This window comes from Tamandua tetradactyla, chromosome 4, assembly GCF_023851605.1.
Source record: "Tamandua tetradactyla isolate mTamTet1 chromosome 4, mTamTet1.pri, whole genome shotgun sequence".
In the NCBI taxonomy this organism is placed as follows: Eukaryota; Metazoa; Chordata; class Mammalia; order Pilosa; family Myrmecophagidae; genus Tamandua; species Tamandua tetradactyla.
Window position 1 is genome coordinate 196174997 of NC_135330.1, and position 20169 is coordinate 196195165.

The following is a 20169-nucleotide window of genomic DNA, read 5'->3' on the forward strand; positions in this document are numbered from 1 at the left end:
ATAGCTGAAGCTGCAAGAAAATAAACACTTCTCTAGAATTTTACTTGGAGAGCACAACCCCTTGCATTCCTTCATCTACGAGACACCAACTAGTCAAGAATGTTGCACTAGCCAACAAACAGAAAACAAAAGTGGAGGTGCCACCAAAACAACCCTCTTATCATAGAAAGAGAAATGTAAACACTCAAGAGGGTGATGGAGCTGCATCCAACACTGGCTGTTCACTGAATAGTAAAGCCTGAAGGATATATAGCCAAGACCCAGGAAGCAGGTCTTTCTCCATATTTACTTCTATTAAAATTGTGAATTTGTAAACACTGAAATCAGTCTGTCCATTTTTTAGAGTCTTGGATTAGTGGAGAAGGGAGTTTCAAAGTTTTTGTCTCCCCTGAAATTGCTAAAAAGGATTTCACAAAGAGGCACACAATCGTGAGATGATTCTGAAATAAATTTAAGATTTTAAAAGATGGAGAAAATTTTTTACAAATATTAGAGTTCAATTTCCCCTCAAATAGACCCTGGCCTTTTGAATCCTGCACAGTAAGCCACAATATGATAAGATCCATTATTCTTCTCCCTTGGTAGTAAGCAGGAGAGGGCGAATACTCTTGCTGAACAGCAAGTAACAACAAAGGCGTATGATAAAACCAGCTTGAATGCAATGGAGAAGCTATGAAAAAGATTGTCCAGTAATTTGGTTCTAGGGAGGGAGGGGGGTTCTAAGCTCCCTCACAATTGGTGCCCTCTAGGTCATTTTTACTCTTCAAGTCTGTCCTTAAAATCCTGCCAATGCTATTCAGAACTGGACCCAGTTGGATGGCTGTGGTGCCTGGTTTGAAACAGAGCTAGATGCAGTGCTAAAGTCTCCCCACAAGTCACTGCCTGCAGAAACTGGAGCCGGGGCTGGTGTCATGACGGGAGCAGGAGAATCCAAATCTAAAAGGATATCTGCATCACTGCCTCCATGATTAGATTTTGGAATGGGTGGTGGGGTGACATGATTACTAATGGCAACTGAGGAGGATGGTGGGGGAATAGTGACTTTGCCTCCAGGTGGGGGTGGGAGTAAGCTTAGGCCCCCAGCTCCTGAGGTCCTGGGCTTAGAAGCACCTCCTTTCTTGGTTGTAATGTTTCCAATACTCAACTTGATGGCTTGTCCTTCCTTGAAGCCCAGATCTAACTTAGGACGAGTGTCCATTTCCTGAGATTCTTTGGAAATCTCAGATTCCTGCTTTACCCACTTGAAATCATCTTGCAAGGAGACATTAAAGTCGAAGGCATCACCCCGATCTGTGAACCCAATGCCAATGAAAGCACTACGCCCAGTACCATCCTGGATTCGAATTACAAAGTAGCGGCTGGAATCTGTCACTGTCTCCACAGCAATGCCAGGATATTGATCTACTGGTGCTTGAGCAGAAGCTCCCCTGAAACTTTATCCTCGAGTTTGATATAGGCAATCTTCCCTTTTGAAGTGATTCGGAGGCGACCAGTCCAATCAGGTTGGTCTAATTTCCAGTCAGATGCCCTGTAGCCGCGGTTGGAAGCCCGAGGCGGAATACGGTAGACGCTGACGTCTGGCTGGACACACAAGACCGACTCATACTCCGACTCAGCCGCCATCTTGCTCCGCTCTCGAGCCACCGGGGAGATCTTGCAGCTTTTAAGTAGCCTTTTTCTTGACTTGACCCTTGCCCTGTTACTATAGTCCTTTAGCAGTTTTCTGGTACTCTGAGAAAGATGTTTCTCCCAGTTCTTGCTGGTTGTTCAAAGCTTGTGTTGGAGTACTGAGCTCTGAAGCATCTCACTCCACCATCCCTAATGGGGCAGGTCCTTTATGGGCTCCTCTGATGAGTGTCATTCTCTCACTGATCCAAAGTTTCCCTTCTGACTACTGGGGAAAGTACAACTTTGTAAGCCTGTAGTACCAGGCTTCACCTGGTCTTGTTTCAACATTTCTTACTGTGTCCTAGCATCACATATCCTATGATTTAGCTTGAAACATTTAAACAAGAGTTGTTACTTTATGTGCTCACAGAAAGAAGAATATGTTGATTTCAATCTTTTAAAGATCCTTGAAATTCTATGCATGCTATATTTATCCTTGTAATCTCCTCTCTCCCATTACCACAGCCTCATTTTAGCTTTTCCCTCTTCTCAATCAACCCCAAAGGTCCTTCAGTGAGTCACAGCAGCTTCCCTGAAGAGAGGCTTAACATGTAGTTCAAATTTGCAATTTCCTCCTTTGCTCTCCTCTTATCTTATGCTCCTTCAAAGATGTCAGTGTACAAGACAGGGAAACACAAAAGCAGGATTTGCTTACTCTTGAAAGCCAAAGAACATGGTAGTTTAATTTAAGCAAGATACTGCCAATATTTGCTTGATTTAAAGCTACTAAAATGTCATTTCTTAACATTGTATTTTCATTTGTGTAAGACAATTATCACGCTACAGCTATTTTCATGTTATTGAAGTTGGGAAATTAAAAAGGAAATATATTTTTAGAAAAAAAACCCTAACATGCTTTGGTTCTAGCGTCTTCAGTTAAAATACATGATGTCCTCTGTCTCTAAGCCTTACATTTCTCTTGCTGTTCAATGAGACTCCTCTGGGCTCTGGGGCTCCTTTCCTACGGGGACTCTGCCCCCACCGGAGCCTGTGCCCACTCTCCTCCTTGCTGCTGCCCTCCTGGTCAGGGTCCCTTGTTTTCATCAATGCCATCTTCGTCTGTCAGTTAAAGGAGCCATACTGCTCTCATCACCATCCTGCAAATATAGCTCTTGCTGCGCTGATTTTATGTCTTTCTTGATTTTCTCCCCTTTCCACCTCTCCCAGTTTGGATCCTTCCCTACCGTTTTGACCTGTATTCTCCCTGAACCTTCCTTCATTAGTTAGGCTAGAATTTTATTTCTTTCTCTCAAGAACACTTGAAACATTTTATTATCTACTCCATGCACCTGGACTTCTCTTACTGCCGTGTTCAGTCATTGTTCATGTGGCTGCTTAGTAAACAGTGAAGAACTGTAGAAAAGTAAGCTAACTTTATTTGTTGAATTTATCTTTTCTTTCCAGTTACTTTGTGAGTTCTCGAAGGGCAGAGGCTAAATCCTCAACCTCGTTTCATGCCCCATGGCCCCCAGCTCACAACCCCACATGGCTGAGATGGGGTGCTGTAGGTGAGAAGATGAGAAGGAAGGGGAGAGGGCTGGCAATGCCATACTAACCACTCTGGGCTAGAGGGGAACTGCACCTTCCGCCACCCTCCAGCCAACGTGAGCAGGAGTGGCTTGGGTCACTTCCACAGGAAGCAGTGGGTGCTGGTGCTAAAGCCCCCAGCTCGCCCTGCCCCTGCACTGGTGATTGCAGGAGGACCTGGCTTGAGATGGTGGCCAGTGACCAGCAATGGGTCACTGACAGTGGAGAACAGCTGGCCTTGAGAGATACCTGGGACAGTGGCAGACGGGGCGTGAGCAAGAAAGCCTCTGTGGTTTGAAGCCACTGAATTTTTCAGGCTGGTTGTTATCATGGCATAGCCTCGCCCATCCAACTGACACTGCTATTTAAGATCCCTGATGATCAGGGCTTCGTTTAGGTGACAGAGCCAAAGTGGGCTTCCTGTGGTAAGGCATCTCAGACACAACAGATCTAAAACCAGTCGGGGAATATTTACTGATTGCAAATGAAACTGAGAAATTTAAAAATATTTGTTTATTAATTCACTAAAAATGGCAATAAAAACCCATTACATATTAGTATACTACATTTTTATGAAAATAACTATTTTCCAAATGAAAGAAATCTAGCGAGAAGAATGTCACTGTTTCACATTCTTTGCATCTCTCTTTAATGTCTATTTTTTCTTTTTTAATTTTTTAAATTAATTTTCAAAAATTAAAAAAAAGTGACAAGAAAGAAACACAAACATTCTTAACATATGATCATTCCATTCTACATATATAATCAGTAATTCACAATATCATCACATAGTTGCATATTCATCATCATGATCATTTCTTAGAACATTTGCATCAATTCAGAATAAAAAGACAATAGAAAAAGAAAGAAAACAAAAACAGAAAAAAAATTATACATACCATACCCCTTACCCCTCCCTTTCATTGATCACAATCATTTCAAACCAAATTTATTTTAACATTTTCCCCCTATTATTTATTTTTGTTCCATATGTTCTACTCGTCTGTTGACAAGGTAGATAAAAGGAGCATCAGACACAAGGTTTTCACAGTCACACAGTCACATTTAATGTCTAATTTCATAGAAGATGGATTCTCATATCTGTTTCTTCATTTTATATGCTGGGATTTATTGTTTTGGATGAAGTAAATGAAGAAAATCCAGTGTCACACAGATGAATCTGAGAAATGGAGGGCTATTTTAATAATCTTTTCATATAACTGTGGCTATTCTTTAATAGTAATCCAAAACAATCAAGAGTTTCCTAAAAATTAGTTTTAATGTGGAATCTGAAACTGTATCAATAAACTTTCATTATGTCACGTGAAAATCCATTGATGTCTCTTGTACTTTGAAAGGAACTTTTATGCCTGATTTTGTAACATCATACATAGGTCATTTGGAAAACATTATTTCACCAAAGTATGCAGATCTTCCAAAAATTGACATATTTCATTATTCAATATAAAAAATCATATCTGCTGACATCACAACCAATCTCATTTTGAGGAAAAGGGGAAAGGAAAAAAAATCATATAACCCTCATATACACACACAAATAATAAAGGGCTATTATCATTTCTGTTCCTTCATTTTATATGCTGGAATTTATTGTTTTGGATGAAGTAAATGAAGAAAATCCAGTGTCACACAGTAATTTCAAGCTCACACATCTGTAATTTTAGGCTCACAGGGGCAGACACAAGTTTTCCAAAATTCTAAGCCCATGTGAAAGTTTAATTCTGTCATTGACAACAACTTATGTCAGTTGTTTTCCTTGAAGTGATAGGCTTGATTTGTTTATTTTTTAGAAACTGTTTGCCTAGACCCCCAAATCTGAATAATCATAATAGTCAAGTCTGTCAGCTGCTCTTTCAACTAAAAATGGTATACAGTGAAAAAAGTGGCAGGTTCAGTTTCTAACTCGATCACACAAGTGGCTTGTTTTTTTTGAGACATCATCATAGACAGCAGATGTACTAAATGCTTACCCCTCAATACATCACGTGAAATATTAAAAGGATGTATAGTCAAGGGGCAAAATTTGATAAAACGGGTCATTTTTACTGCACCATCTGAGCCACTGTTATATGAACTTGATGTGGCTTTTTTTTCCCCCGCAGGCATTTTTTTTCCCCCGCAGGCACAGTTGCAGGCTGGTGCCTTGCTTAGTGCTAAGGTGATCGCACTTTCCCCACTATTGCTATTGCACCATCAGTGGAAACTCAGCCCAGAGGAGAGAATGTTCTAATATTTTATAAAAATAGTTTTGACCTTTAGAACCTAGACCCCCTGACAAGTCTCAGAGACCTCTAAGAGTCCAGGGCCCACGTGTTGAAAACACGGACCTTGGGCAAGCTATCTAACCCCTCCAAGCCGCATCTTTCAAAGAGGACTGATGGTAATAAAGCTGTTTTCAGAATTACATGAAATGTCGTTTAACAGGAAATGATGTGTGTAAAGCATTCAGCCTAATGTGCGGTGGTATCTAATAAGTGTTCAGGAAATGTTAGCTATCACTGTTAATACACTGGTGTTGTGAGAGTGTGACTTTCATCCACAAGGTCATGATAATTATCTTTCCTTTTTCTCCATTTTAGTCAAGGCTCTGTACGCCTCCTTCTGTTGCCTCTCTCTTTGCTACAACCGATTTCTGTTCCCAGGGAAAGAGTGGGATTTAAGGCATTCAAGGCAGCCCCGACTCTCACTGACTGCGATCCTGTAAGTAGTACTTGACCTGCCAGGGACCTCGTTTCCTAATTGTAAAGTGGAAATGAGAATAGCCCTTTATTATTTGTGGGTGTATATGAGGGTTATGAGATACTATATCTGAAAGTAACTGGCAGACTGCCTCGCTACGGTGCATTTTAGGATTTGTTTCCTTTCCCCTTTTCCTCAAAATTCTTTTATTACTTTACCATTCTTTCTTCTTGTCTTCCTCTCCTCAGCCCATCCAGAGCCTTCTGAGTGGATTAATCTTCTCGCAGCACAACTCGTTCATGAAATCAGCACCTGTGTCCCCACGAAGACACGCTCAAGCACTAACCCCGGAGATGTGAATGTGAACTATTTGGAAATAGGGTCTTTGAAGACGTTGTGAGTTAAGGTGAACCTGGATTAGGGTGGGCTCTGACCCAGCATGACTATGTCCTCATACCGAGAGGACGTTTGGACATGGGACAGATGGACCTAAAGGTTAAGACGGCCATGTGATGACGCAGGTGGAGATGGGAGGAAAGCATCTACAGGCCAAGGAATCCCACCCATCGCAGCTGCCACCGGGTCCTGGGGTAGGCAGGGAAGTTTCCTCCCTGCAGGGGCAGGAGCCGCCGCCTGCACACAGCCCGGTTTCGGACTTCCGGGCTCCACAGCTGGGAGACAGCACGTCCTGCTGCTGTGAGCCACCACGCCCCGGGTACTTTGTCATGGCAGCTTCGGGGACCAAAACGGCACTGACCCAGGGTGCTCGGTGTTGGTTCTGCCCGGGCACGTGAATGGGGCTGCAGACCTGGGACGCACAGAGCGACCTCAGGCCTGAAGTCTTGCAATGGGCATTTTGGTCACCACCTGCTTAAACAGTTTTCCTAGCTGTCCCTTGCTGTGGTGGTGTGGAGCTGCTATGTGCCCCATAAAAAGTCGTGTTTTCTTTTTTTTAACGTTTATTTTATTGTAAAATATAACATATATACAAAAAAAAAAAAACCCCAGTGATTTCAAAGCACACCTCAACAAGACCCATTTCTGGTCACAGAACAGATCCCAGAGCTTGTCATGGGCTACCATTCCACCATCTCAGATTTTCCCTTCTTACTGCTCCAAAACAATGGAGGCTAGAAGGAATATTAATAAAGTGATTCAGCAGCCATACTCATTTGTTATATTCTGTTCTCTCTGTGATAACTCCTCCTTCTCCTTTGACCCTTCTCCCAATCTGTAGGGATCTCTGGGCAATGCCCATTCTGACTTGAGCTGAGAGAGCCGCTGAAACCAGAGCCCAGGAGAGAGGGACCAGCAGACAGCGCCAGGTGCCTTCCCTGGACAGAGGAACTCCGGGTGCCGGCAGCCTCATCTCAAAGAAAGTCTCTTCCTCTTGATGCCTTGATCTGGACATTTTCACGGACTTAGAACTGTAAATTTGTAAACTAATAAGCCCCCATTGAAAAACCCAACCCGTTCCTGGTATACTGCATTCTGGCAGCTTTCGCAAGCAAACTCCCGTCCTCAGGTGCGCTCAGCAGAAGGCTCTTCTCGGCCCTTGCTGAGGACTCCCCCACGTGGCCCTAACTGGCTTCACATCCACTATGTCTGGTCAAACTGAGCTCCTCATGGGTCTCTGAACCCTCCCGTCCCGGGCTCCAGGTGGCCGCTCACCCGTCCCCTCTGCTTGCAGGGCCCTTACCTCTCTGTGGAGCCTTCTCCAGCCACCCACGTGGAGAAGCTTTCCTGTCCCTGCACTTCTGCCTGGCTTCCTTCCCGCAGGCTTAGGGTACGATCACCTTCTTTGGGGGCTCAGGTGATTCTGGATGCCTCGGGCCTCCCACCCGAGGGAAAGGCGTGACTCCTCCTTGCCCTACAGTCCTGCGCACACTTCCCCCCACGCCCAGCTTGGCGAGCGATAAATGAACACAGTCAACTTGTTTTGTTGAGATCTTGTGAGATGATCAACTACTTATTAGCGAGGGCACCAAAACACCCACCCATTTCGCAGTGGCTGCTGCAGAGCCATAGCCCACGCCCTGTGTCCTCAGTAGGAGACTCAGCCCCCTGCGGCTTCCGAGGGTACACTGTTACCAGGGGTCCCTCCTCTTACTGAGAGCAGGAGGATATGTGATTCCAGAAGGGAGAAGAAGGCAGCCACATAGGCTATTTCCAACGAGAAGTTTCTAGGAGAGAGCTCCTTCTTCAGGCAGGCTCTGATGCCACTCTGTCTGTGTTGGAAAGAACAGAATATTGAATGGCTTTGACTTCTGATTCCCGGGCTTGTCCTGGCACCCCAGAGGATGGGGGCCTCTGTCATGTTTTCTGGTCCTTGGTTCATGGTGGTCAGGCTGTGAGGGGGTCCCTGGGTTAAATCTCTTGGGTGAAAATCTTGGTCCAAGGCCTAGCTTGGCAGGATGGGTTTTCCCTATAATTCTGAGCAGCTTTGGAAGCAAAATGAGAGAAGCTTCTAGTGCTGGTTGGAACCTGTGGTGGACCCCAGAAAAGCTGTGTCCTTTAGTCCTCATTCAATGTTGCTGCCTGAGAGTACTTTGATTGTCTCCAGGGAGATGTGACCCACATAATTGTGGGTTCTTTAGGATTGGCTGGAATGGTTTTGGTTGGGGTTTGGTAAGTTATGTTAGGTAGCAATGTCTAACTGAAGCTTGTATAAGAGTAAGCTCCAGAGTAGCCTCTCAACTCTATTTGAACTCTCTCAGCCACTGATACTTTCTTTATTAGTTTCACTTCTTTTCCCCCTTTTGGTCAGGAAGGCATTGTTGATCCCATGGTGCCAGGGCCAGGCTCATCCCTGGGAGTCATCTCTCACACCACCAGGGAGACTTTCACCCCTGGATATCATGACCCACATGGAGGGGGGTGGGCTTGCGCCCACTTTTGGCTCCCTAACTGGCACCCTGTGCCGTGTTGTCTGCCTCCCACATCTGCCCAAGAAAGGCATGCCCGCTGGATGACTCGCATTCTCAGGTGAATGAATTAAAAGCTGGCCGATTTGGCCTACCAGACATTTATAAGACCAGAACTTGATTATTCAGTTGTTGGGTTATCAATGGTTTTACGACTGGGTCTTTATGCTTTCTCTTAGACTTTAGAAAAATTCTGTTAAAAATTACCAGTCTGCTCAGATCTTACTGCAACAAGGCCCCAAAGAAAGAGATGACACCTTCCTTTGATTGACTGTTTGATTTTTACGGGGCATGGCATAGTTCCAGGGACCTGCATGGGCTGCAGCTAGAATGAAGGTGAGTGAACCCCAGGAAGTCAGAGCCACGGCCTGCCCTCTCGCATCTCCCAAACTTTGGAGATGGTGGGTGTGTTTTCTTCTACTGAAGGTCCCCCTCCCGGGTGGTGGTCCAGGTGACAAAGGAGGCAGTGAGGCAAGCAGAGCTAACCGCCTTATCTCACGCATCTGTGAGTAATCTCGTGAGCATGCTTTGTTCCAGGAAGCTCTCTCAGCTTGTGGTTGGGAGAGAGAACTCCCAGCAAGTCCATTTTCGTCTGACTGGAGTTAAGTGAAAGACAATCTTTTAAAAATGTGAGTTATGGGGCTTTGTACTGTGCCATTTGCCCATGCGTATTGTGGGAAGGAAGAGGGCCAGGGCAGGGTTATTCCTTAAACAGAGCGTGCTTCTCACTGTCTTTAGGGCTCAATTTTCCATAGCCTGTCCTGATGCATAGCAATACCCTCACATCATGAGTTTTGACGAAAACATTGATTAAGCCCCTCGAGTGGCTTGTTACTGTGTTTGGAGTAGGCATAGGAGAGCACAGACCTTGTAGGCAAGCTGTTTAATTAATAGCCTTGGGGTCTGTTTAAACACACCTTGGTTAAATATTTAATATCCAACATGTGTGTGGAATATTTTCTTGGAAGAAAACTAAATAGCTTTGGAAATTGGAAAGCTTCGAGAACTCTCAGCCAGGCAGGTTAAGTTTTAGAAATTTCCTGAGAAGAATAAAAGGGGTCAGTGCAGTCAACCACACATTTGAAAAACCTCACAAAAACAACAACAACAACAACAACAAAGAAGGATTCCCATGTTTCTTTCCCCTTCCATTAGAATGGTGTTGACAGGTAGCCACGAACATTGGCCGAATGGGACAAAACGGCACTCCCTGCACTCACCCAGGATGGCTAACACAAAACATGCTGTCTCAGCTGCATGAGGTACACATCAACCACACAGAGAGAAAGCCATGGTCTCCAGCTCCTTTTTAGAGTTGCAGCAGTTCCTCCCTGGCAATGCCAACTGCACCCCTGCCTAGTGCTTTCAAGGCTACCCCCGGGAGCTGGCCCGTCTACAGGGCTCACACCAACACGCATCTATTCAGCAGCCACCTGCCTCTCTGGACAGCACCTCAACCTGGGTTCCCAGTACCTGACTCTCGTGCTCAGTAAATGTTTATGAAGCAGGTGAATGTTGCATGCCCAAGTGGAAGATACAGGCCCTGGGAGGCTGCTTAGATTAGTTCCAGGCACATCACAGGTGTGCAAAGATATGACTGAATGAGAACGAAAACACAGAGCTCACCCAGCGGACAGGTGGCCCAGCCTTTGGCCCTGTGGGCTACCTCGGAGACAGAGATGGTCAAGGCTGGAGCACAAGGGAGGGCAGCACCATTAGAAAGACCTTTAGTTCTTCACTGCCATTGCTTTCCTCTTTGCCAGCCACACGACATAACTGGACAGTCCCCTGCCAGGGCTCTTGTCCTGGCTAGGGAGGGGCCCTGGGTGGTCCCGGGGTGGTGAAAGGGTACACGAGGGACTCTCCAGTGAGGCATCTGCTCCTCACTTCCCTTCTCTGCCTCTCCAATTTAACTACATTTAATCAGATGCGTTGAATGAAATCACACCCTCCTTCTCCCATTATGGCGAACACTAAAAACTCCATTCATATGACATTCCATTCACCCAAACCCCTATTAAAAAACAAATTCCAGTCCTAAGCTATTGGCTAAATACCATTTTAAGAAAGGGTTTTACGTAAATTAGTTGAGCTGGTTAAAAACACCTTGAAAAAAGTAGAACACGGATGCCAACAAAATTAAGAGTAGGAATTATTGATTTTTAAAAAAGTAGCAGACGGTACATGAGCCGGGAAGAAACCTGAGTCCCCCTCGCCTCGGCCGCCCATAACTTGGGGGGTCAGAAGACTGCACTGAGCTCTAGCTGGGGTCACAGGAGAGCAGGGTGCTGGGGCGGCGTGGGGGCGCCTGGAGGGAGTCGAGGGGGCCTAGGCCAGGGGGGCTGCTGGAGAGGAAGGGGAAGGAGGCGTGGATTCTGGTGGCCGGAGGAGCGGTGGCCCTGGACCTGGGCCGGGAGCCGGGTCCTAGCGGAGGAGCGCCCGCCTCCGCGCCCAAACCCCCGCGGGCCCGGCGCCAGCGCACACCGGGGCGCTCCCGCTCTCGGCCGCCAGGGGGCGCGGAGGTCCGGGGCGGGGGGAGGCAGGAGGCGGGCGGCGCGGCGGCTCGGCGGCTCGGCGCGCGGCAGGGCAGGGGCGGCGGCGGCGCAGCTCCGCTCCGCGCGCGTCTGCGGTCCCCGCGCCCAGCCGGCATGCTCCCGCCCGCCCCGCGCCTGGCGCCGCCCGCGCTGCTCGCGTTCCTCGCCTGCTGGCCGGGTAAGTGGCGGGCGGCGCGGGCTCCCCGGGGCCGGCGGCCGCGCCCGGGTCCGCGCGGGGTGGCGCCGGCGGCCCAGCCCTGCCCCGGCGGCCGCGCGGTCCCCGTCCCCGCCGCGCCCTCGGCGCCCGCCCGGCTCCGGCCCGCGTCCTCCCGCCTGCGCCCGCCGAGCCCGAGCCCGAGCGCGGCGCCCACCCCTGCCGGACGCGGCCGCCGAGAGGCGCAACTGCAAGAAACTTTTACCGGAGAGACCGCCGCGGCCGGGCCCGCCCCTCCGCCTGCCGCCCGCGTCCCGCCTGCGCGCGCGGGCGCCGGGGGCCGAGGTCGGCGGGGAGCGGGGGGCAGCGGCGCGGAGAGTCCCCTCCTCATCGCCCCGTGCGGCGCGGGGTGGGGGGCGGGAGGCGGCGCCCCCAGAGGCCTGCGGGGTCCGAGCAGAGGCCGTGATCGCCGCCCCCCCCGCCCCTCTGGCACCAGCCCTCTCTGCGGGTTCGCGGGGCCTGGCCGGGAGTCGCGGGGGCGCCGCGGGGACCCCCGGAAGTCGTGGGCTTTCCCGGGCGGATCGGAGCACAGCCCTGCACGCCACGCTGGCGGGAGCCCCCTGCCCTGCCGCCGGCTCCCAAGAGAGCACCCCACCCCCACCCCCCGTTCTCCTGAAACCAAGTGACAAAAGTTAAGACGAAAAACCGTCGTGCTTGACTTCCATGATGCGCTTTGTTCCCGTTTTAAAGCTGGGCCGGGGGCAGGGGCGGGGGGCGGGTAGTGCCTTTTCGGGGTCTCGGAGTTGAGGTGTCCCAGCCGGACCTTGCGGAGGCCGGCGCCGCGGATTCTCGGAGACGTCAGGCTAGGGCAGAGCCGCAGGGACGGGGCAGAGCCGGCAGGGACGGGGCAGGGCCGGCAGGGACGGGGCAGGGCCGGCAGGGACGGGGCAGAGCCGGCAGGGACGGGGCAGAGCCGGCAGGGACCGGGCAGAGCCGACAGGGACGGGGCCGAACCGCTCGCTGCGCTGTGCTGGGCCCGCCCGAACCTTTGCGGCCCGTTTTCATTTGGATTTAGAGTCTCCGAATGCGGGGCCTTGTGTATCCCCCGGTGCAGCCCTGGCATGTCTGGGGGTCGGTAAGTGTGGGAAAATCGAGGGCCGTTATTGGTAATGAGTTGTTCACTCACATGTTTAATTAAGCAACAGCTTAAAGTGTTGGGTACCCGTGATGGGTAGGGGGGACCCGAACCTGGCTGAAGAAGCGCCCGGGTGTTGGATTCTCAGGAGGGGAGGCCGCAGGGATGGGAGATGGAAGAGGTAACTCCTGGCTAAACCCTTTGGCTTGTAGCCTGGAGGCTTTGCAACTCCCCAAGTGGGGTGGATGGCAGTTGGAATTGCATTTTATTATAGCACTGAACTTTATAATGCTGCACTCGGGCCATGATATTTGTATGTAACATATGCAATATATGGGCTCAACTGCACATTTGTATTGCTATGTGTCCCTATTTTTTTTTTTTTTTTTACTACCCTTTAGGGAATATCTGCACTGTTCAAACTTGATAATACATGAAAGGACATTCACAATGAAGTAAAATGTCAACAGGTTTTTAGAGGTTTCTGTTAGCACAGTGCGATGGTCAGATGAGCGCAGTTAGACAAAACCCATTGAAAGGACCCTATGAGACATTAGGGTTTGTGAACTGGCTTTGTGGGTTGGTAAGTCAGAAGCTGAATCCTTTCTGCATTGAAGTGAGTCCCAGGATGTTTTATTGAGCCTGATGGATGCTGTTGCTGGGCAGGGTGCTGGGGTGTTTAAATAAAGGGTCCTCTCTCACAAGGTTCTTGGAATATGATGCAGATTCTGAGGCATGTGAACAGTCCTGCTAGTTTGAAAATGGCTTAAATATTCCCTTAGAAGATTTGCCAGACTGTGCATGGTCTAGTTTCCACACAAACTAGGGTATTCATTTGAGTTTTTGAGAGAAAAATCAGTGTAGAAAATGTATGTTAAACCCACATGCATATCCAGACAAAACTCCCTGCAACTTCAATTCTAAAGTCCCGGGACCAGTTCTAGAATCAGAAGACTTATTCAAGCCGCTAAGCTGCCACTCATAAGCTGGGTGATTTTAGTGTACTTGAGTCTCAGTTTTCTCATGTGTAAATGGGGGGGGGGGCATGGACTAGATAGAACACTGGAAATCTGCAGTCTCCTACAGTTTAAAGTGCTCATTCTCCTGTAGCAGAGACCGCTAACTGCTTACCCAGTATCCCTCAGTCCTCTTTTCCTGACTAGTAGAATTTTCATGTAATCCCTGGGGGAGAAGGAAAGAGCAGAGGAATGGCTGAAGCAGTGGCAATGTTGCAGGCAAGGAAACATTTTTCAGTGGCCCTTGCACGTAGAGGCAGCCAATAAGATGTGTGTAGAAATTGCTGAGTAGGGCTTCTAGGTAAGCCCATAAAAGGTGGCTGACCCAGCTGGGATGCAGGCTTTTCTACCCTGTATCATTTTTCTACAATGTGGACCTGATGGCTGGAGCTGTGGTGGCTGTCTTGTGACCATGAGGCAACCTTGAAGATGGAAACCCCTAGTAAGGATGGCAGAGCAGAAAGTTAGAAGAAGCCTGGGCACCAGATGGATTGGAGCTACTTGCCAGCTCTGGATCGCCTACTTCCAGCTTGTACTGCAGGGATAAAAATAAACCTCTGTCTTGGTTAAACCCCAGTTGTTTGGACTTTCTAATATATGCAGTCAAACCTAATCCTAATTGATATGTCTGTGAAAAAGCTTATTGAACCAAGGGTAAAATAATAGGTATTAGCTTTATAGCTGTCTCACCCCTGTCTCATTCTGTATGAGCCAAGATTGTATTTCTTAGCACCTGCCAAAATTAGGGTTGATTTTTCATTCTGAGCCAGGAACTTGCTTAGATTTCTTTCGATTGCAGTGAGTCAGAAATTTTAGGACACCAAAAGTCAGATCTGACTCAAGGTGGTTTTGTGTTTTTTGATTTTTGTATTTTAAATCCTCCCTTTATTTCTTAAGCAGTACTCAGATATTACTGCCCCAAATTTTAGCTCTCTGGATGCTTCGTTGTTGTCCAGGCTTTCTGAACCTCCACATCTCTCGGGACTTGACCCAAGGGGGTTTGCTGCAGCGGACAGACCTGCTGTGTGTGTGTGGGGGTGGGGTGGGTGGGTGGGGCACACATGCTTCAAATAAGGGGGTGGGGTGAGGCCAGAAAATGTTCTGACCTTTTATTAACTTCCTCTGAGGCAAACACTTGTGGGCCCAGTACTTAGGCCAGTCCTAATAACTGATCCCATTTGGGGCACTTAAGGCCAGGTATTTTGCTCTTTATTAGAAACATCATAAAGCAAGCAAACATAATTTCTTGGCACAAAGGGCCTACTTGTGGGGAATTCACAAACGCTTCAGGTTTCTCTTCCTCGCAGGAGTATGTGTAATCCATCTTTGGGGTTGCACAGATCTTTGCTTAAGAACAGTCTGTAGGAGTCTCCACATGTTCATTCCATCTCTTCCATGATAAAGGGAAAGATCTGGAGAGTCCCCGGGGGTTTCTCTGACCTCTTACAGATTGCAGGCCTCTTTTAAAATCCTGTTTCAAAGCTCTGTTCCCTAAACCACTAGCAAATACACCTGATTCAATGTAGTTGCAGATTTGGAGTAGAAAATGTTACAGTTTAAAAATAATAATATTAACAAGTTAACAATTTAAAAATAGGAATGGTATTAAAAAGAATAACTGTAGCCAAAGTTTCTTTCACTTGATCAGAAAGTAATTATTGTGCGAAGCCTTGGGGATAAGGCAGGAGCAAGCTCGTGGGTCCCCACCTTAGTGGAACGTTCCAGCTGCAAGCCTGCTGGCTACTGTGAAAGTTCAGCTCTGGAGAATGGATAGCTTTGACCTGGCCTGGGCCAATCAACCTGAATTTTGCACCCCCTCACCTCCCCCCCACCCCAGGGGATATTTGGCAATGTCTAGAGACACTGGTTGGGGATGCTGTTGGCATCAGCTGGGCAGAGGTCAGGGGTGCTGCTGGCCATCCTGCTGTGCACAGGACAGCTTCCGCCAGCCAAGGACTGACCGGCTTCAGCTGTCATCAGTGTGGAGGGTAGAGAAGCCTTGCTTTGGTGCAGGAGCTCCAGAAAGGCTTGGCAGAGGCAGAGGCGTTAAAGCTCAGACCTGAGGGAAGCAGGCTTAGTGAAGTGGGGAGGGAAGGGGGCATGCTAGCAGAGGGACGGAACTCTGTGTCTGATGAGTGAAGACAGAGGACTGGAGAGCTTGCAGGGGGCTGGGGAGGTTTGGGCCAGTAGGGTGGGCTAAGGGTTTGGGGCTTTGTCCGGAGAGCAGGGGGAAGTGAGGCTGTGGGCGGGGACATGCAGTTTGACTTGCATTTTAAGAAGCTCCTTCTGGTTGCCTGTAGAAGAGGGATCGGAGGGGGCTGCTTAGCCTCCTGTGGGGGAGACGGTGGAGGTAGAGGGGAAGCGGAGGCGTTGGACGGCTGAACATGATTGAAGAATCTGCAGGAGAGCGGTGCAGTGGTGGCTCCGTGACAGAATTCTTGCCTGTCATGCTGGAGACCCGGTTCGATTCCTGGAGCCTGCTTGTGCCAAAAAAAAATAAAATAAAAGAATCTATAGGATGTGGGGATTGTTGGGGTCCAGTGGGGTGAGAGAGGAGTGGGTCAGGGGTGACACCTAGATCTTAATCCAGCAGCAGGTTGGATGGTGTGCTACCTCCAGACCCAGGCGCTAAGAGAGGAGGAGCAGGCTTTCTTTTATTTTTAAAATTACTTTTTGCTTTTTATTTTTAAGGCAGATCTGCTGTGTTGAGTTCGGGGTACATTAGAGATGTTTGGGGGCCATGTTGAGTGCACCTGGGGGGGTCTGGAGCCAGAGGAGAGGTCCGGACTGGAGAGGTGTAGGTGGTGATTTGAGAAGAATGTTTTTTTTTAAAGAAGAGAGCGTTGATGGGCAAAATGAATTCATTTGGTGTTTTATTTAATGTACCAAAGAGGTGGGGGAAGTTGGGAAAGAAAGCAGTCATTATTTGCATGATTTGCTGCCGGTTTCAGCAATGATTAAAAGTATCATCACATAAGCTTTAATCTGTCGCTGGTATAGCAATGCCATTTTCTCCTGGGAACATGATGTATTTTCGGTCCTAAAAGGATATTTTGTGAAACTGAGAGGTAATATATTTGAGTTTACATCATTGCTTCCTGTAAAATGTTCAAGGCTCTTTATCCATCAGGCTGAATTTATCTTCTCCAGATCCTTGAGGGTGAATGTGGATTTTTATGGATGTGATTCTTAGTTTCTGAGATGAAGGAAGTTAAAGGACCAAGGCCTGCTGTGAAAATAGCCCTTGAGTTCCTGGTTGGCTGCTCATCCAGTGTTTCTCAGACTTTCATGTGCGTGAGAATCTCTTAGAGAAGCACCTGATTGTTACAAATGCAGATTCCAGGGCTCCTGCTCCAGATTTCCTGATTCAGAAGGTCCAAGAGGAGGCCGGTGGATTTATGCTTATAACAAGGTGCCCACCTGAGCTGTATGTGAGATAGGGGCGGGGATCCCCGCTTGGGCCACGGGAGACCAGGTGTGAGCTGGATGGCGAGATGGCTTTCATGCGCATGAACGTTTGTAGAATGTAAAGGCGACTGATGGGTGCTTTGTTTTTAAAGTGGAGATAGCCAGGTGGGGGGTTGGGGCTAACATTTACCAGTCAGGCGTTTATTTGCTTGGGAATGGAGACCCTTTAACTCAAGCTAAGGAGTCTTTCTCTGGTTCTAGCATCTTCTGGTGGCTTCTCAAATGCTGCTGGAGGTATTACAGTCTGTGGTGCTAAGTCCTCAAAGGTGAGGGCAGTGGATTTTGGAGAATGGACAAGTAAGGTCCTAAAGGATTTAGAACGTCTCAGATTGTATATACCATACGTTGAAGGGTATCAGCAGTGGTATCTTTAACATCCCCTTTGTAACAGATAAGACACCAAAGGATACATGTAAATAGAATTTTTATAAATTTTGCCTGGCAGTCAGCTGTTCAGTAGGGCCCCCGCGATATAAAGGAATGACCGAGTCTGCCTCTCCTTGTTTGAGGTTTGCTCTCTGCAACTCTTTAGTGCACCTGTGGTCCGTTGTGAGCCCAGGCTTTTCGGGACTCACCTGTGACTCAGGCTATGCCACCCACTTGTTGTTGTGGGATTTCCATTTGTTTAAATTGCGGATGAATCCAAGAATCAGATGATCTTTTTCTTTCTAAAATACGTGGTTCTTTCTCATTTCTTTTCTTTTCCCCCATTTACTGTCCTGCTGGTAAATATATCTCTCACATATAGAACATATTGGTCACTTGGCAAACTTTGTGGCCAGGTGAAGAAAAGTCTCTTCCCTAGTCCCTTTTCCTGCAGGCTTCCAGGAGGTGGCGGGTGTGTCCGGTGGAGCAGGGTCGGGCTTGGGGAGGGCCTGGGCTGAGGACCAGAAGGGGCACCTGCATTCTCTGAGCCCCGCTCGGGTAGAGAAGTGAGAACTCAGCTTGGCTTCTCTCAAGTGGCTGAATCTCATTGTAAGTGTAGGACCTGTAGAACTGGGGAAAAGGGATCCATGACCCCCAGATCACATCCAGTTCTCTACTTGCCGTGGGAGCCGGAGGGTGCTGGCAGCTTCCCCGGTAGCCTCTCCTGTCCTCGGACTTTGCAGGTCAGCACCTGAGCAGAAGGCTCGATAGCTCGTCCCAGTGCAGAAAGGCCCTGTTCTGGGCCAGCAGGGACAGTGGCTGCTTAATAACATCCTCCCTCACTGGGAGGGGCCGAGGCTCAGAGAGGCTGAGTGCTGGCCCAGGGGTGCTCAGCTGCTAAGTGGCTGAGTCTGGACTTGAACCCTGGACTCTAGACCCAGGTCTAAGCAGGGCCTGGAGCCTGGGTCTCTGACCCCGTGGGGATCTTTCCAGTGCACTGTGTGCCTTCAAGGAGCAAACTCTCATCTGGTGTAATGCTCTAAGCCCCTCTCCTGTCCTCTCCGCAGCCTGCACTTAGCAAGTCAGGGACACCTTTATTGGGGGGAGCCTCTTGTGAAGATTTGGATATTGTGGCTCTTTTGTCCTAGTCTTGGCTGTTCTGCTGGGGGGCGCCTGGAGCTTCTGCCCTGCTGACTTGAAATGGCCCCTCCTTTGTAGCATTTGAGGGTGACTGCTCCCTCCAGCTCGAGGTTCTCTGCAGAAATTCCCTCGCTCCTGCTTCTCCTGGCCTGGCCATTTGAGGTCCCCTCTGTAGGCTTGTCCCTAAAATGTTGGGGTCCCTCGCACCCCCCCATCCTTGGCGCTCTGGTTGAGCACCTCCCATCTGGGGACCTCATTGCCCTGGCACCGTGAGTGGGTGCCCTCCTCACACCTGGGGGTCCCTGCCCAGTACCCTACAGCTATTCGCATTGGTGGGGTCCCCGCTGCATTTCTGCTCTCTGCTCACCCTCCCTGGCTCCTTGGGTAGTGAACTGCACCCTGTCTCAGTTTGCAGCACTGCGACGACAAACAGCACCAGCTGGTTTTGGCTCAAACAGCAAACAGTTATCATTTCTCAGTTCTGAGGCTGTTCGAAGTCCAAAATCAAGATCTCAGCAAGGCTGGCTTTCCCTGAAGTCTAAACCCTTCCGTGCTCGGGGTGCCTCAGCTCGCTCTGCCTGGTCCCTGCAGCTCAGCCCCTGCGTCTGCCTTCCAGCTTCTTCCTGTGCCGGCCTTCCCAGTTCCTGGCTTCCTGTCGCTTCTCTTCAAAGAGATCAAGGGCCACCCTCATTCAGTTGGGCCACATCTGAACTAAAAATAACATCTTTGAGTTGCAGCGGGCTCAGGGCACCTGTGCGGATGGGTCAGGAACCTGTGCTTGCAGGCGCGTCCTTCAGCCTCCATGCAGCTCCCCCTACTCAGGGCTGCACCTGGGAGCACCCCCACCTGCGCCCTCCCCACCTGTGCCCTCCCCACCTGCGCCCTCCCCACCTGCACCCTCCCCACCTGGACAGCCTGGCTCCAAGCCGAGCATCCAGCAGCTGCAGTGTCCATCCCTAACGCGGCCCCATCTTCATCCCACCCCTTATCTCCCGACTGGGCAGGAGCACCCTTCTCTGTGCCGCGCAGCCCGCCCCATGTGTCCCCTCCGGACATCTTTCTAAGGCAAAAGTCTGGGCCTGGGGTGCCCTCCGGGAGCCCCCCAGAGCTGCCAGCCCCGAGAGGAAAGCAGCCTCCCAGGACAGTGAGCCCTTCCCGTACAGCCCCTGCGGCGCCAGCCGGGGCCCTGGCCCTGATGCCCCCTGCCCTCGGCCCCCTGCCCCGGGGCCCCCTGCAGCCGCCCTGAGGTTGGGAAACTCCCCGCCGGCCTGGGAAGCGCGCACCCCCCACCCCCCCACTCGGGCTCCTGGTGTAAAGCGCCCGACGGGACCCCCGCAGGCCCCCTCCGGTTGCTTGCTGAGCCGGTGAAAATAAGAGTGAAGACTAACTCCTCAAGAGCTGCGAAGGCCGGAAGTGTTTCCTCGTGCCAGGCCCTGCCGTCCTGCGTGGCCCAGTCTCAGTCGTTCCCTCGGTCACCCTCGCGCGTGGGAGGCCGCGTGCTCAGCCGTGGGGTGCAGGCCCAGGGGCTCCTCTCCCA

At 49.7% G+C, this 20169-nt stretch overlaps 1 protein-coding gene and 1 pseudogene across 3 annotated transcripts in view; one reads left to right on the forward strand and one right to left on the reverse strand.

Annotated features, from left to right (window-relative positions):
- Positions 1 to 195: 195 nt before the first annotated feature.
- LOC143679638 (adaptin ear-binding coat-associated protein 1 pseudogene) lies at positions 196 to 1660 on the reverse strand (annotated as a pseudogene).
- A 9772-nt stretch (positions 1661 to 11432) lies between these two features.
- The window catches only part of B3GLCT (beta 3-glucosyltransferase), a 110641-nt gene continuing 101904 nt past the window's right edge, over positions 11433 to 20169 (forward strand). For all 3 annotated transcript variants that reach the window (XM_077158975.1, XM_077158976.1, XM_077158977.1), the window contains exon 1: positions 11433 to 11531. In XM_077158975.1, the coding sequence (XP_077015090.1) occupies positions 11468 to 11531 (64 nt within the window). In that variant the 5' untranslated portion in view covers positions 11433 to 11467. The remainder of the gene's footprint in view (positions 11532 to 20169) is intronic.